General features: G+C 37.8%; 1 protein-coding gene across 3 annotated transcripts in view; it reads left to right on the top strand.

The window, feature by feature from the left end:
• The first annotated feature begins 4,831 nt into the window (after window positions 1-4,831).
• Window positions 4,832-15,841, top strand: part of LOC133834851 (SH3 domain-containing protein 2-like) — a 40,402-nt gene continuing 29,392 nt past the window's right edge. Inside the window, exons 1-4 of one of the 3 annotated variants that reach the window (XM_062264621.1) lie at window positions 4,832-5,133; window positions 7,176-7,289; window positions 7,384-7,453; window positions 7,531-7,679. In XM_062264621.1, coding sequence (XP_062120605.1) covers window positions 5,074-5,133; window positions 7,176-7,289; window positions 7,384-7,453; window positions 7,531-7,679 — 393 coding nt within the window. In that variant the 5' untranslated portion in view covers window positions 4,832-5,073. The remainder of the gene's footprint in view (window positions 5,134-7,175; window positions 7,290-7,383; window positions 7,454-7,530; window positions 7,680-15,841) is intronic. The other 2 variants (XR_009893480.1, XM_062264620.1) reach the window with 2 other exon arrangements.

The raw sequence follows: 15,841 nt of genomic DNA, 5'->3' as shown, positions 1-15,841 counted from the left end.
TGGAACTACCCGAAAGGTTTGTCCTACCAAGATATGAACATAAAGTGTGTAGACTTGTAAAATCCTTATATGGATTGAAACAAGCTCCTAAGCGAAGGCATGAGAAATTCGATCAAGACATCATGTCTAATGGGTTTAGGCATAACAATGAAGACAAGTGTTTGTATTCCAAAACTTGTAAGGATTGTTTGCCTATATGTGGATGACATGCTTATTCTAAGTGATAACATGAAAGGAATAGAAGAAACAAAGATGTTTCTATCATCAACCTTCAAGATGAAAGATCTTGGAGAAGTTGATTCCATACTTGGTATCAAAGTGAAGAAAAATAGTGGAGGTTTTGCTTTAGGGCAAGCCCACTATATTGATAAAGTATTTAACAAATTCAACCATCGCAAGGTTAAAGATGCCAATACTCTATTCAACCATAATGTAAAACTAGAGAAGAATGAAGGAAGAGCGGTGGCTCAATTGGAGTACGCAAGTGCTATAAGGAGTCTTATGTACGCTACCCAATGTACTATACCTGATATAACATTTGTGGTAAGTAAACTTAGTAGGTTTAAAAGTAATCCAAGTGTAGATCATTGGAAGGCTATTGGGAGAGTCCTAGGTTATCTTAAGAAAACTAAAGGACTAAACCTTCACTACTCCAAGTTTCCTTCAATCCTAGACGGATATACAGATGCAAGCTAGATATCAAATCTTGGGGACAATTTGTCCACCACTTGTTGAGTATTTACACTTGGTGGGGGTGCAATTTCTTGGGGTTCCAAGAAACAATCCTGTATATCTCATTCCACTATGAAAGCATAGTTCATAGCTCTAGCTGCTACCGACAAAGAGGCTGAATGGTTAATGGGTCTTTTGATGGAGATACCTTAATCAAAAAGAATGTATCCACTATATCGATACATTGTGATAGCCAAGCAACATTGGCTAGGGCATAAAATGAGGTGTATAATGGGAAGTCTAAACACATTTGTCTAAGACATGGATATGTAAGAGAATTGATTCAAAGAGAAGTCATCTAAATATCCTATGTGAGAACAAGTGAAAACTTGACGGATCCTTTCACTGAGCCACTAACGAGAGATTTAGTGGCTTCATCATCTCAAGGAATGAGACTTAAACTCCCTAAAGAGATTCACGATTGATGGTAACCTATCTTAACACTAGTTACTTAACTAGTGTTAGGTTCAATAGGTAATAACAAGTCAATCAAGTGAATATTAGTTGTACTCAAAACAGTCCCATCTAAGATGTTGAGTACTTGTGAGTTACCAAATTGATGGTTAAAACCGAGAAGTTTTTCAATAGAATTCAGTCTTGTGAAGACAAGTATTTTTTGTAACATAATACTGTAAGAGTTCTACCTAGGGGTGGTGCCGTCTCTCATGAGAGTTGAGAGTAGTCTCAAGAACATCCATGAATGGAAAGTGCTCATGGCCATTAACGATGCAAAGCGAGACATTGAGGTCTCAAGTGAACATGACAAATGTGTTTGAGTTATCACCGATTTGTTAATATGGAAAGATGGTTCACTGCCTAGTGCAACCAAATTTTCAACAAATATTGTGATAATTACACTATAGTAAAGCTCAAGTTGAAGAACACTTTACTTTATGCACCAATGTAATGACTTCTATAAGAGAGAGTTATTATTTAATCAAGTGGGGGATATGTTATATTTTAAAATATAATTTTGATTGATTAAATAAGTGTTACAATAGATAACTATTTGATCTAGTGAAGGAATGTTGTATTACTTTATAATATAATGTTTTAGATTAAATAAATACGACAAAGAGTGTCACATGTTGTAACATACAAATGAGAGTTACAACATTTGGATTGTGCAAATGTGTAACATATATGAGAGTTACAATTTCAGTAACAAATTTGTAATTCTCAAATACTGTCCATTATTGTGTAGATTTGTTGTCACACAATTTTGATTTGAATTTCTCAAAGCAATAAGTGAAATGGTTGTTGGAGACTTGGTTTTAACCCTAATAACGTGTTTGGGGGTTACAAAATCAATTGGGAGTAGTTTGAAACTGTTTGGAAAAAATGCACTGAAAAAGGCCTGTGGCCGCGACAATGGCATTGGTGGTTGTGACCACACTGACAGAGGGCCACGGTTGCGGCCAAAAATGCCCTTGCCGCGGCCAGAAGAGCTGGCTGCCAATTTCCAGTTTTTCCAATTTTCTTGAACGATTCTAACAACTCAATAACTCCCAAATCTCATTTTTAATTTCATAAACATCAAATTAATCATTGGTAACAACTATGTGGTTGGTATAATTTGAAATACAAAGGGTGTCTCAGCAGGAAGCTCTTTAACACATTAAAGGTAAGTGCAGTTATTTGTCTACAACACATGCACCTTATGCTTGAATTTTATATGCCTGTACACAAGCATATATATACATGTTGTCATAGAAAGTCTAAGATAGAGACCATGATTCCCTTACAGATGCCAGTTGTGAGAGTTTTCAAATTGAGCATTTTATCTGTAAGGTTGTTGTACCTGTGTGGATGCTAGTTGTGAGTGTATACTAGCTAAGAGATTTTAACCACTAGGCGAAATGGTAAGTGTTATCCCCAAAATTTGAAAACGATGACGTGGCAATAAAAGTGACAAATGGCAAGGAATGGCTGGGTAATATGGCTTAGGAGTGATCCGGTAGACCGGTGAAGATTTTTGACCGACCAGTCTTGTGCTTGTCCGCCCAATCATGTGCTTGTCTGACCAGTCAGGTGCTTGTCCAACCGACCATGTGCTTGTCTCCCTAGTCATGCGCTTGTCCGCCCAGTCATGTGCTTGTCCGCCCAGTCATGTGCTTGTCCGACCAGCCAAGGGTTTGGCCGACCAGTCACTTGTCTTGGCTGACCAGTGATGTATTTTGGCCATTCAATTTTCCTCCTGGGTGTGATGTGGACCGACTAAACAGAACAGGGCTACGCAAAAGATCCCAGTAACGGCTTCAACAAGAATTGGTCATACCTACGCGGGAATCTCTCAGATGATCCCACAAAATTAGTGTATTGTTGTATTTTGAATATTGTTATTAATTAAATATAGTGAGAATAACAAAATATCCCGATTATGGGGGACTTCATTTGTGCGATCCTGAGCCTATAAATATAAGGCTCATGGCATCATAAAGAGGATTCGATTCTATTTTTCTGAGAGAATATTTGTATCTGGAGAGAAATATTGTATTCATTTCATCTGCACTAAAGAAACTCAGTTGACTCATGTTCATCTGATCTTGAGTGTAGATCTCTAATCATAACTCTAAGTGGACTAGGCTATTACCAACACATTGGGGCTGAACCACTATAAAAATTGTTTATGTCGTATATTTCTCTTGAATGTTTTTTATCGTTTTGACGTCTACACGTCGTTGGCCAAAAATGCAGTCAACAGTAAGTGATGCCCTGAGCATATGAAAGTGTATTGACGCTGAGAGTGTAACTTGGGGTCTTGGTTCCTTCTAGGCAGCTTTGTTTGCCCAATGATCATAGGGAATGACATGGTGGAATTCTATTATTAATATAAGCTCTGCTAGGAGGTTTTTGAGTTTACAAAGTATCTGTGATGTTGCATAATAAAACATGGAGACTAGAAAAGAATATTTTACATTCACTAGTGTACTGACTTGTGACTCTGCAAGTGGTATTACTTTATAGTAGAGTATTTTTTTCATAAATATTTTGAGGATGGATTGCCAACATTGAATAGAAAATTAATGGATGAAATATTGTTTATTTGTGTGCATTAAAAAAAAAAAATCTTCCATAGCCTTAACTTGTTTAGAGTTGCTCTGAGGAAGATTTCCATGTTTGAATAAAAATAATCCGATGGTAGAAGTGTAAATAAAATAAAAACAAGAAATAAGAAAGAAAGAGTGCGTTTAAGAACTTTTTGCTATTTGTTAAAAAATTGAATAATATAATAATAATGTTGACTCAAGTTTAGACTAGAAATTGGCGAAAGTCAGCTAAAGCTTTGTTGTCTTTTTCTCCTTTTCTTTGCCTTACTGGGGGTGTTCGTGGTACGGGTGGTGCGGTTTTTTTCTAATTTTTTGGACCGCACATATGTCGTTTGAATAATTTTTCAAACCAGAACCCGCACCGCATATATCTCAAACCATATAAACTATACCGCAAAATTGCGGTGTGGGGCGGTGCAGTGTAGGCGGTTTATACCTATCGCCAAATAATTTAACAATTAAATATTATAATTAAGAAAGATTCATAGTAAATCTCATAACCATAGAGTGTTTAACAAAATAATTAAATGTACAACAAGCTAATAAACTTTAAGTAAAACAATAAAAATATAATAAACTAATAACAAAGAAAAAATGTAATATAAAAGTAAATATTATTTTAATCAAGGAAGAATGTCTTTAGATTGAAGTAGAATATGTGCATCCTATGAAACATTATATTTTTTTTTCTAGATATTGTGTATATTATATTATATTATATAAATATCTATGCATTAACTTTAAATGTAGTAAAATTAAAAAAAATAATATAAAAAAGTTAATATATATAATGATGCGGTATGGTGTGGTTTGAACCACATTTATAAAATTTAAAATCGCAAACTACACCGTACCGTACGGTTTGGCAAAAATACAAACCGCAACTGCACCGCAAAAGTTTCTAAACCACAAATTACAGTGCGGTGTAGACAGTTTATGCGGTTTGGGCGGTTTTATGAACCTCCCTACTACCTACCAATACCATAATTGTAATTTTTGCCTTTGCTTCATTCATGCTTCCCTCCCTGTACTATGTACAGTAACGCTTTTTGCACTCTTTATTGTAATAAATTATTCACATATATTCTCAATAAAATATCCTTACTTTTGTATTTAATTATTAGCAACTTTCTCCATTCAATTATTCGTATTCTGTTTCTGTTACCAAACTCAGACACTGAACAGCCAAAATACCAAAACCATTGCCACTTTTTTTATTTTTCTTGTTTCTCACCTCCCAAACAATTTCTAGGTCTTTCTTCTTCTTCTTCTTCTTAAATCTAGTCCCGCCATGGATGCTATTCGAAAGCAGGCCACCAAACTCAGGGAGCAAGTCGCAAGACAACAGCAGGTGTGATTTCTAAACCCCCTCTCTCTTTTTGTTTGTTGTTTTGATTAGTTTGGGTATGCTTCTTAAATTTTACCATAGAAGTGCTTTGATTTCAGAATTTTAAGTTTGAGGTTTTGCTCTTCTGGGTTTGTGTAGCCATTCTGTCTGTTGTTACATGTAAATGAGCTCAAGCTGGTGAGAATGGAATGAGCAATGAAATGTTGTTTAGAAAGAATATTTAGAACTGAGAAGGACCCAATTATTTTGCTTTATCTTTTCTTAGATTATACAGATAGTGTTGCTTGCAGAAAATGCTTAATCTGTTTGTTTGTTCTGTTTCTAGTGATTAAACCATTAATTGGGTTCTTTAACTTTAGGATCTGATTTCAATTTTCTATGTTCTCAAACACTATCTCTTTTGCTAGAATATTTATCCAGATAAAAAGGGTGTGGTGTTACGATTGTTATGGTCCCTTTTTTATTATTTTTATTTTTAATAGTTTCACCTTCATTCTTTGGGAGACCATTTTTGAGTGTTTTACTTTGATTGGACGGACATCTCAAACAAAGGTGTTTGCTTGGGTTGTTTCTCTAAAAAGACTAACACCTATGAACCAGTGCAAAGGGAAATAAACAAATAAGTCAAACCGCTCTTCTTTCGACTTTTTAGTTTGTGTAGAGTGAAAAAAAGAATGGAGTTTTAGATCATTTTGGGTCATACCAATCAAACCAGTACAAATGCGTACGATCAACTTTGTTCTTGTCCCCAAAAAATCTTGAACTCTAATGTTCCATCTCCTTAAACTCGCATCTTCTAATTAACACTTGTCATTTACAAGGCCCTTTTGTTCGTCATTCCCCCTAAGTTCTCTTTAGTTTAATGATAAAGAGAGTTAAAAAATATTGAGTGACAAGATCCCATTTGTATTGGTCGTGTTCTCTGTTGTATGATATGTGACCAGACGGGTATATAATGGCACATGCTATCACATGTGGTGGGTCAGGGCAGCCAACTCCTTTCAACACTTATACTAATAGTTTACTTTGGTACATGGTATGGTGAGCAGCTATCTTGTCCCGCAATGAGAGGATTGCCCTTCTTGTTCTGCAGCCTTGTTTTATGCAGTGGCAGCATGTCTAATCAACCGGTCCTCTTAATTCGCTATCACTAACTGTTCCTGACAACTTTATACTTATTATTATTAACAAGAGGATAACCCACCAATGTTCCATCAACTCGTGGAGAGATCCCATTAGCTTGCATCAACGACTTACTAATTTATCTCTACAGTAAAGTAACCAGTTTAGAAAATATCTCATTTGCTCCCCCTATAAATATTGGCTCCAGCTTTCATTATTTGACAGACAATTGGACATATGAAGAATTTTTTCATAACACCAATAATTGTGAACTAAGCTATTTCATTTGGACCAAACCGCATTTAAAATCCCTGTGTCATTCTCTAATCCGTTTAAAATCCCAGTTTACTGTTTTACTGTAATTAAACTAGCTAAAATTTAATCCGTTGATAGATATCTGTCAACATTCTCTATACACCTAAAGCTGAATTGTGAAAAATAATAAAATGATAACTCAGTTATTTGCTGATTTAGCTAGAGATTGGAGTTTCCTGTTCAATCAGACTTTTATTTTGTCACTTATTAATACGATTTCAGTTTCTTTTCATAAAAAAATAATCAATCATAATTCAGTTTAGCTTAGTGTTGTCTCATTTATAGCTCTTAACACTTTATTTTCAGGATTTACCTTTTAGATATTTACATATGTGGCACACTATATATCAATAATTTACTATCATATGTGTTTCTATTTTCCGGTTACTCTAAAACTGGTTGTACTTTTTATTTTAATTTTCTTTTCAGTCCTTTTGAATTCGCGGCACTTTATGCCCATGCAATTTAATTCCAGTTATTTAAATTTCAGCACATAACTTTCTAATCTGTTGCGCTCAATTATACTTGATTCATGTAATTATCAAAATTTAGGGCAATCAAAACACAAAACTAAAAAATGAGAGATAACAAACATCTATATGTTGCAGGCGGTGTTGAGACGATTGGGAACCTTAAGTAATGATGCTGCTTTGGTTGATGAAGCTGAACTCATGTACAACCAACAACTTCAAAATTTATACAACTCCACAAGGGCAGCTAAGGTACATATTCTATTCCTGCTAAGTTTATCGTCAATTGACCGCATCTTTGCTCTTGTAATTGTCTATGGAGTCTGATAATAGTTCTACAATCCAGCATTTTCAGCGGAATATTGTTCGTGGAGTTGAAGGATTCATATCCATCAGCTCAAAGCAAATGGAGATAGGTAATGATTTAGTTTGGTGTTCAATTTGATTCATTTCTCTAGGTTACTAAAATGAAATTTTACATTTTATAATACAGTAAAAAAGTTGGCTGAAGATTGTTGCAAGTATGGAGATGCAAATCAATTCAATCATTCTCCCCTTGCTAGAGCCTCTACTTACTTTGGTACCTCTCATAATTATATAGAAAAGGAGAGAGAATCTTTGCTTAAGGTTCTTGGGGATCAGGTAATTTCTTCAACATCTCCTTTTTCAAGCATTACATCACTGTCAACATAAGATTCTCGAAAATTAGATCTTTATGAACATATTGAATGTTACCATTTTTATTGACACAACATGGCAAAAATGAGAACCATTATGCTTATTTGCTGATTCAGCCACTTGAGGTTGGCTCTAGTGGTTGGGTTTGTAAGTGTTTGTGTGAGGGGTTCTAGTCCTCCTGTATACAAAAAACTACTAGTTTATTTTAAAAATATATATATGCTGACTCTCTCTCTTTCTCTCTCTCTTAATTTGGTGGGGATTTTGAATTTAGGACCCTCCACATTTAGAGGAAGTATGTTTATATCAGTAGGCTATGCCTGCCCACAACCACAATGTTGGTATATTCTTAAGACTAATATTTTGATTTAATCTCGAGGAGGGATTACCTTTCCTTTGCAATAAAGAGGTTTGAAAGGTTCTGGGTCATAAGCTTGCAACTGTTCTATGCTAGTTTGGGATTTTGTTTGAGTTTGCCTCATTATATATATGATTTTTGTGGCTGAAGATTGAAGAGAAATGATAGTTACACTTACTCTATAAGGTGAACTAGTAAGTTTAAGGATGCCACACTTGAGGTGGGTTCAAATAAAGTATTTAATCCCATGTTTGGTGCCAATAATCCGTATAAATTAGTCCATTTATAAAGGGGGATAAGGGTATCTCGTCAAGAGCCTTGCTATTGTTTCTATTTTTATTTTGTTTTCATTCTGGAGGCACCATCAAATCAATTATTCTTTATTTATTAATTGGATCTAATAGAAATTTTTTTGGGGGAAGGGGGGTTATAAGAAAACATTTTGGTTATTTGATACATAAGTACAAGGCTGGCTACATTATTTTCATATTCAAATATCAAACTACAAGTTTGGAGGAAAAAATATATTCTTTATTGATATTAAAACTGAGAATATACAGGTATTTATAGAATACATAGTTGACTAATAGCTAGGGAAAATCAGCACTATACAGGGAAGGAAATAGCTGTACAATCTATTCCTAGAAAGTTTCTAAAAAAATATAAGAAGATAATCCATAATTCTAATTAATTCACATTTTTCTACACTCCCCCTTAAGTTGGATTGAAGATATCAATTAATCCCATCTTGCTAATACAAGATTCAAAACTTGGTTTGAACAATCCCTTCGTAAAATTGTCACCAGTCTGTAAAGACGTTGGCACAAAGGGCAAGCAAATAACGATCAATCTCCACATGCTTTGTTCGATCATGTTGGACGAGATTATTAGCAATACTGATGGCAGCCTTGTTATTACAATAAAGTTTCATTGGAAGCTCAATAGGTAGTTTTAGTTCCTCCATAATTCGCTGTAGCCAAATCACCTCACATAGTCCGTTTGCTATTGCTCTGAATTCAACCTCAACACTACTCCGAGCAACAACACTTTGTTTCTTGCTTCGCCATGTAACCAAATTTCCCCACACATAAGAACAATAACCAGAAGTTGGCCTCCTATCTGTTACAGGCCCAGCCCAATCTGCATCAGTATACGCTTCAATAGCTCAGCAACTACTCTTCCGGAATATAAGACCTGTACCGGTGATCCTTTGAGGTACCGGAGAATCTTGTAAATTGCATCCATGTGAACCTTCTTGGGAGAATGCATAAATTGGCTCACCAATCCTACAGCAAAAGCAATGTTAGGCCTAGTATGGGATAAGTAAATCAGTCTCCCAACCAACTTTTGATACCGGGTTATATCAACTCCTTCCTCACCATTATCTAATCTAGTTTCACATTGGGATCAACTGGTGTGTCAACAGGTCTGCACCCACTCATCCCAGTGTCTTTGAGTAGGTCAAGAATGTACTTCCTCTGGCTAACTGCTATTCCTTCCTTTGACCGGGCAATTTCCATTCCCAAAAAATATTTAAGACTCCCAAGGTCTTTAATTTCAAACTCATCTGCTAAGCACTTCTTTAATCTGTTCATCTCTTTTACATCATCTCCGGTTAGGATTATATCGTCAATGTACACAATGAGAATAACAATTTTTCCTTCACCACTCCTAAAAAACAAAGTGTGATCAGTCTGCCCTTGAGTGTACCCTTGCTTCTTTACCGATTTTGTGAACCTTTCGAACCAAGGACGTGATGACTGCTTCAACCCATAGAGAGACTTATGTAATTTGCAGTCTTTGGATCCAAACTTTTCCTCGAAACTAGGAGGGGCATCCATGTATGCCTCTTCTTCTAGGTTGCCATTCAAGAACACATTCTTAACATCCAATTGCACTCCAAGTTTACAGCAATGGAGAGCAATACTCGAATAGTATTAAGTTTTGATATTGGGGCAAATGTCTTTGAATAGTCAATACCATATGTTTGAGTGAATCCCTTGGCAACTAGTCTCGCCTTGTACCATTCCAGAGTTCCATCAAACTTGAATTTTACTGTGAAGACCCATTTGCAACCCACCGTTTTCTTTTCCTTTGGTAACACCATCACTTCCCACGTCTGATTCCTTTCCATAGATTGCATCTCCTCTAGGACAGCTTTCCATTCTGGAACCTGTAAAGCATCTCTAATACTTTTTGGAATTTCCACATTATTGAGTTGAGTAATGAAAGCATGAAAATAAGGAGACAGATTTTTATAGGAAACAAAATTGGACATTGGATACAAAGGATGCCTAGTGCATTCCCTTGTTCCTTTTCGAAGGGCAATAGGAATATCTAGATCATACATAGTAGGATTTTCAAGAATAGAGTTAGAACCTGAGTTTTTTGGATCTGTACTTGGGGTCTCTTCATGGCTTTGCTGAAGTGTTTCAGACAATACTCTAGACTTTGTAGTGTTACTTTCGGTTCTATCAGGACTAATATATGTTGGAGCCATGTTTTCATTATTTAAAACTTCTGTTGAAACATTTTCATGAGAATTCATCCCCTTTTCAATTTCAAGCACAACGATATTTTTTATTAATTCATTTTCTCCAACCTGATTTTCATTATTACCTTGAGAAAGATTTTGATGTTAAAAAAAGTAGCAGAATCAGAGTTTGGATTTATGTTTCCCACAAAGTCTGAAAAGGGAAGAACAGATTCTTTAGAAAAATAAAATAAATCACCAGAATTTTGAATGTGAAAATCCAGATTTTTTCCTCCCCTCTAGCATAATCTTCCTCTCCGTGCTCCCGCTGAAGGTGAGACTTAAAATATGACTGTTGTTAAAAGAACTGAGCATCAAATGTCACAAAATATTTTTTAGTCAAGGGATCATAGCACTTGTATCCTTTTTGTGTGGGAGAGTACCCTAAAAAAAACACACTTCTTCCCTCTTGGGTCAAATTTTCCTTGATTTAAATCTTTGTTATGAATGAAAACAGTACATCCAAAAATTTTAATAGGTAAAACTGTGGAATTTTTTTGAAGAACATAGTCACAGGTTTTTCAAAATTCAGTGTTTTGGAAGGCACTCTATTGATGAGATAGGTGGCTGTTAGGATGGCATCACCCCAGAAAATTTTGGGCACTTTATGTGTAAACAACAATGCTTTAGCTACCTCTAAAAGATGGTGATTTTTCCGTTCAGCAATACCATTTTGTTGAGGGGTACCTACACAAGAGCTTTGCTGAAAAATACCGTGAGTAGCAAAAAAATGTGTGTAAAATATTCCCTACCACTGTCACTACATAACACTTTAATTTTTGTGTGAAATTGAGTTTGTATCATATTATAAAACATCTTAAAGTTTCCTTCAGCTTCAGATTTTTGTTTCATAAGATAAACCCAACTCATTCGTGTATGATCATCAATAAAAGTGACAAACCACCTCTTTCTTGTAGGAGTTAAAATTTTTGAAGTCCCCTAAATATCACTATGAACAAGTGAAAACGGTTTTGATGGTATATAAGAATGAGGAGAATAAGTAGAACGATATATTTTTGCTAAAACACAAATCTCACATTGAAATAAGGATGGATCTTTATTGAAAAATAAACTAGGAAACAAGCGTTTTAAATAATGAAAACTAGAATGTCCTAGACGAAAATGCCATAACATAATGTCTTATTAGAACCAGAAATAACACCAAAACATTGAGAAGCTGAATTTTGAAGAGATCCATCATCAAAGTAATGAAGCCCACCACTTAGTCTAGCATTACCAATCATCTTCCCCAAGGCCAGATCCTGAAATTCACAGTGAAAAGGATAAAAATCAGCATGACAATTTTGATCACGAGTTAATTTACTGATTGGCAATAAATTACAAGACAACTTGAGGACATGTAACACATCCTTTAGTATCAAGGATGAAGAGATTTTTATGTCACTCGTCCCTGCAATGGCTGAAAAAGAACCATCAGCCACTTTGATTTTTTTATTTCCTGCACATGGATTATAGGAATCAAAGAGACGAGAAGAACTAGTCATGTGATCTGTAGCCCCAGAGTCTGTTACCCAAGGTTCCAAAGTATTAGATGAAAAGAACGACAAACTACTTTGATTGGCATAGGAACATGAAGGAGAACCTAAACGTTGTGGAGAATTAAAGAGTTTTAAGAGATGCTTTATTTGCTCTGTGGTGGATGGAGATTGACTGGGATTCCTGGAGTTAGAATTGGGCTCTGCAGAGGTTTCAGAACTGGTGTTCAATGCCTTGTTGCTTTCCTGCCTCCATTTCCAGCCTGACTGCCAATTTGGTGGTTTACCATGGATTTTCCAGCATGTCTCCTTCGTGTGCTAGTGGCGTTTGCAATGATCACACCAAGGTTTCTTCCTTTTGTTAGTTTCAAAATCTTGGCCTTTTGTGACTAGAGCCGATCCCTCGTGTTCTGAAAATTGAGAGATAGCTCCTCCCATCACTCGTTTGCGTCCTTCCTGCCGCACCTCAATAAATACTTCATGAATTGATGGAAGTGGACGCCGCCCTATGATCCGACTTTTCACATCATCCAACCCTGTATTAATGCCTGCTAAGAACATATAAATTCTGTTAGTTTCCTCACGTTTCTTAAATCGAGCCAAATCTTTGGGATTTTCCACTCATCATTGTAACAGAGGTCGAGTTCCTGCCACAGTGCCAGCATGTTGTTGTAGAACGTTGTGACATCCGAGTCGCCTTGTTTGGAGTTCCACAATCGTATCTTCAACTCAAAAGCTTGGGAATGGTTTTCCACATCAAAATACGTCTCACGCACCGCTTCCCATATTTTTTTGGCAGACATAAAAAGATACTTCCTAATGGATTCCTCCATAGAGTTAAGAAGCCAAGTGGTAATTAGAGAATTTTCTGATCTCCATCTCTGGAATGTAGTGTCAGATTCCTTTGGTTGAGTCTCCTCCCCTGTCAAATAACCTAATTTTTGGTTGAGTCTCTTCCCCTGTCAAATAACCTAATTTTCTCCTACCATCAGTAGCTAATTTCACAGATTGGGCCCATTCTAAGTAGTTCTTACCATTTAACCTAGTAGTAGTGATTTGAATGGAAGCATTGGTGTTGAAATCATCAGTATTTTGGGCGTTTTGGATGGTAGGAGGTGCGGCTGTGGTAGGGGATGAAGGTGGAGTTTGGTCGGCTAAATTTTTGGACATGGTGGTCTGATTTCGGTAAATCACCTAAGCTCAGATACCATATAAGTTTGGAGGAAAAAATATATTCTTTATTGTGAGTTTTTGAATATTTATCTTATTTTATTATCTCCAATGAGGGAATATATAGAAGGAAAAAATAAATCTAAACAAATAAATATACGATTAGTTAATTCTAGGAAAAATAAAATTATAATCCCCTATTTCTAGAAAGAAAAGATATACATAATATTTGGTATTAACACCAAATTGATCCCTATATACAGGTGTGGTCAATTTCCTAATTTAGGAAATAAATCCACAATCCCCCTCAAGCTGGGTTGTGTATATCAAACATCCCAACCTTGCACATTAATTCTTCAAAACTGGTTCTTGGGAGAGCTTTGGTGAGGATGTCTGCTATTTGAAATCTTGATGGAGTATAAATTGTTTGAACAATGGCGTTCTCAATTTTCTCACTAATGAAGTGTCTATCTCAATATGCTTAGTCTTATCGTGATGAACATGATTTTTCGCAATACTAATGGCAGCTTGAGTGTCACAAAACATTTGTATAGACGTTTTGTAAATACTCCCAGTTCACCAAGTAATTTTTTAAGCCAAATCCCTTCACAAATGCTAAGAGCTAGAGCTCTAAATTTGGCTTCAACTAAGCTTCTAGACACAACTGGCTGTTTCTTACTCCATGTTACTAGATTACCCCAAATATAAGAATAATAACCTGAAGTACTCCTTCTATTTGTTACATCTCTTGCCCAGTTTACGTCTGTGTAGACTCTGATTTCTTTATTATCATTCCTGAAAAGAAGACCTTTTCCTGGAGTCATCTTAAGGTATCTAAGAATTTGTTAGGACTGACATACGGTTCACTTATGCTAGGAGAGCCAGGTCAACACACAAGGGGTAAGGTAGTCTTTTGATTGGGTCAGGGGCTTTTTGGTCATTACTGTAACAGAAAGAGAGTGAGCCAATATAGGTAGTGGGGAGGTCAGTGAGTGGGGCATGCATGAGTTAGAATTTGCTTACTGCATAGGAGGGTCCCAGGCCCTCGAATACATGTGGAAAGTTGTACTGTTTGGTTGCTGAATTAAGATACAATTGCTACTGGTTTTAGCAACAACTTCTCTCTGCTGTCTCTTTGTACTGTTCTATTGGTTTGCTAACTCTGTTGCAGGTAGGCGGGCATAACAATTGGTATCAGAGACCTTCGATTCCTGGTGGATGCCGCACACTCGGATGGATTCTAGAGTTGACTCCGTTGAAGCTCACTTAGCTGCTCTTCAGGACACGGTGACATCGCATGCTCAGGGGCTGGCGGTGATCACTGAGAAATTGGAAATGGTTATTAAGGGCCAAGCTCTCATCGCCTCGGAGTTGGCCACGGGTCGGTTCGGCTCTGATCGTCCCCTGGGGGCCGGTGAGCAGTCCTCGGCCGGTTCACCCCTCCAAGGAGGGTCGTCGGGCTGCGCGAGAGACGGGGGCCATCGCCATGAATTCCGAGCTCGGAAAATTGAATTGCCTGTGTATTCGGGGGCTGACCCGGACGAGTGGGCTTATCGGGCTGAACGGTATTTCGGCTTGCAACGATTGTCGGAGGTGGAGCAATTGGAGGCTGCGATCATGTGTTTCGAGGGGACCGCTCTGCACTAGTTTCGCTGGGAGAATCTACGGCGGCCGATTGCTTCGTGGGAGGAGCTGAAGTCCTTACTCGTCAAACGATTCCGTCCCGTGACGGAGGGTTCTCTTTACGATCGGTTGCTCAATCTCCGGCAGACCTCCACTGTCCGAGACTATTGGAGACAGTTCGAAGCCATTGCCTCGACGCTGGGGACGATCGACGATTCCATGCTGGTCTCCACCTTTCTGAAGGGCTTGAAGCTAGACATTCAGGGCCCTTTACGTATCCTCAAGCCTGCGGGCCTGGCCCAATTAATGGAATTGGCTGAAGTGATAGAGGCCAATCAGACCATGGTTCGGGCTCATCGTGGTGGGCCACCCAAGCCGCACCATAACCCGGCCCGACCCTTGGTCCCCTTGCAGATCGAGAGCCCTCGGGGCACCTTTCCTTCCTCGGCTTCCCTTTCGCCCACCGCGGCTTCAACCCCTGCATCCTCAACAGCTTACCGACGGCTGACCGAGGCGGAGCTCCAGGACCGGAAAGCTCGTGGTATTTGTTTTAAGTGTGAGGGCAAGTGGCATCGGGGGCATGAGTGTAAATTTCCGGAGTTGCAGATTGTTTTGGTCCAAGATGAGGCCACTGTTGACACGGCTGAGGACCCGATTGAGGAGTTGCTGGGTCTGCCTACGGGTACCCCACCATCGACGGATTTGGAGGCACAGCTTGTCGAGGTTTCCCTGAACTCTGTGGTGGGGTTAACTTCGCCGAAGACTGAAGTTGCTGGGTAGTATTCACGGCCGGGAAGTGGTGGTTTTGCTTGACAGTGGGGCTACGCACAACTTCATCACCGCTGACTTGGTTTCGGCATTGCAGTTGCCGCTTTCTAGCACCGAAACGTATAGGGTTCAGATGGGTACGGGGCAGGCCGTGCATGGGAAAGGCGTATGCCGCTCG

The sequence above is a fragment of the Humulus lupulus genome, chromosome 5, assembly GCF_963169125.1.
Source record: "Humulus lupulus chromosome 5, drHumLupu1.1, whole genome shotgun sequence".
In the NCBI taxonomy this organism is placed as follows: domain Eukaryota; kingdom Viridiplantae; phylum Streptophyta; class Magnoliopsida; order Rosales; family Cannabaceae; genus Humulus; species Humulus lupulus.
Note: the sequence above shows the minus strand (reverse complement) of the source record. Positions and strands in the feature narration are given on the sequence as shown.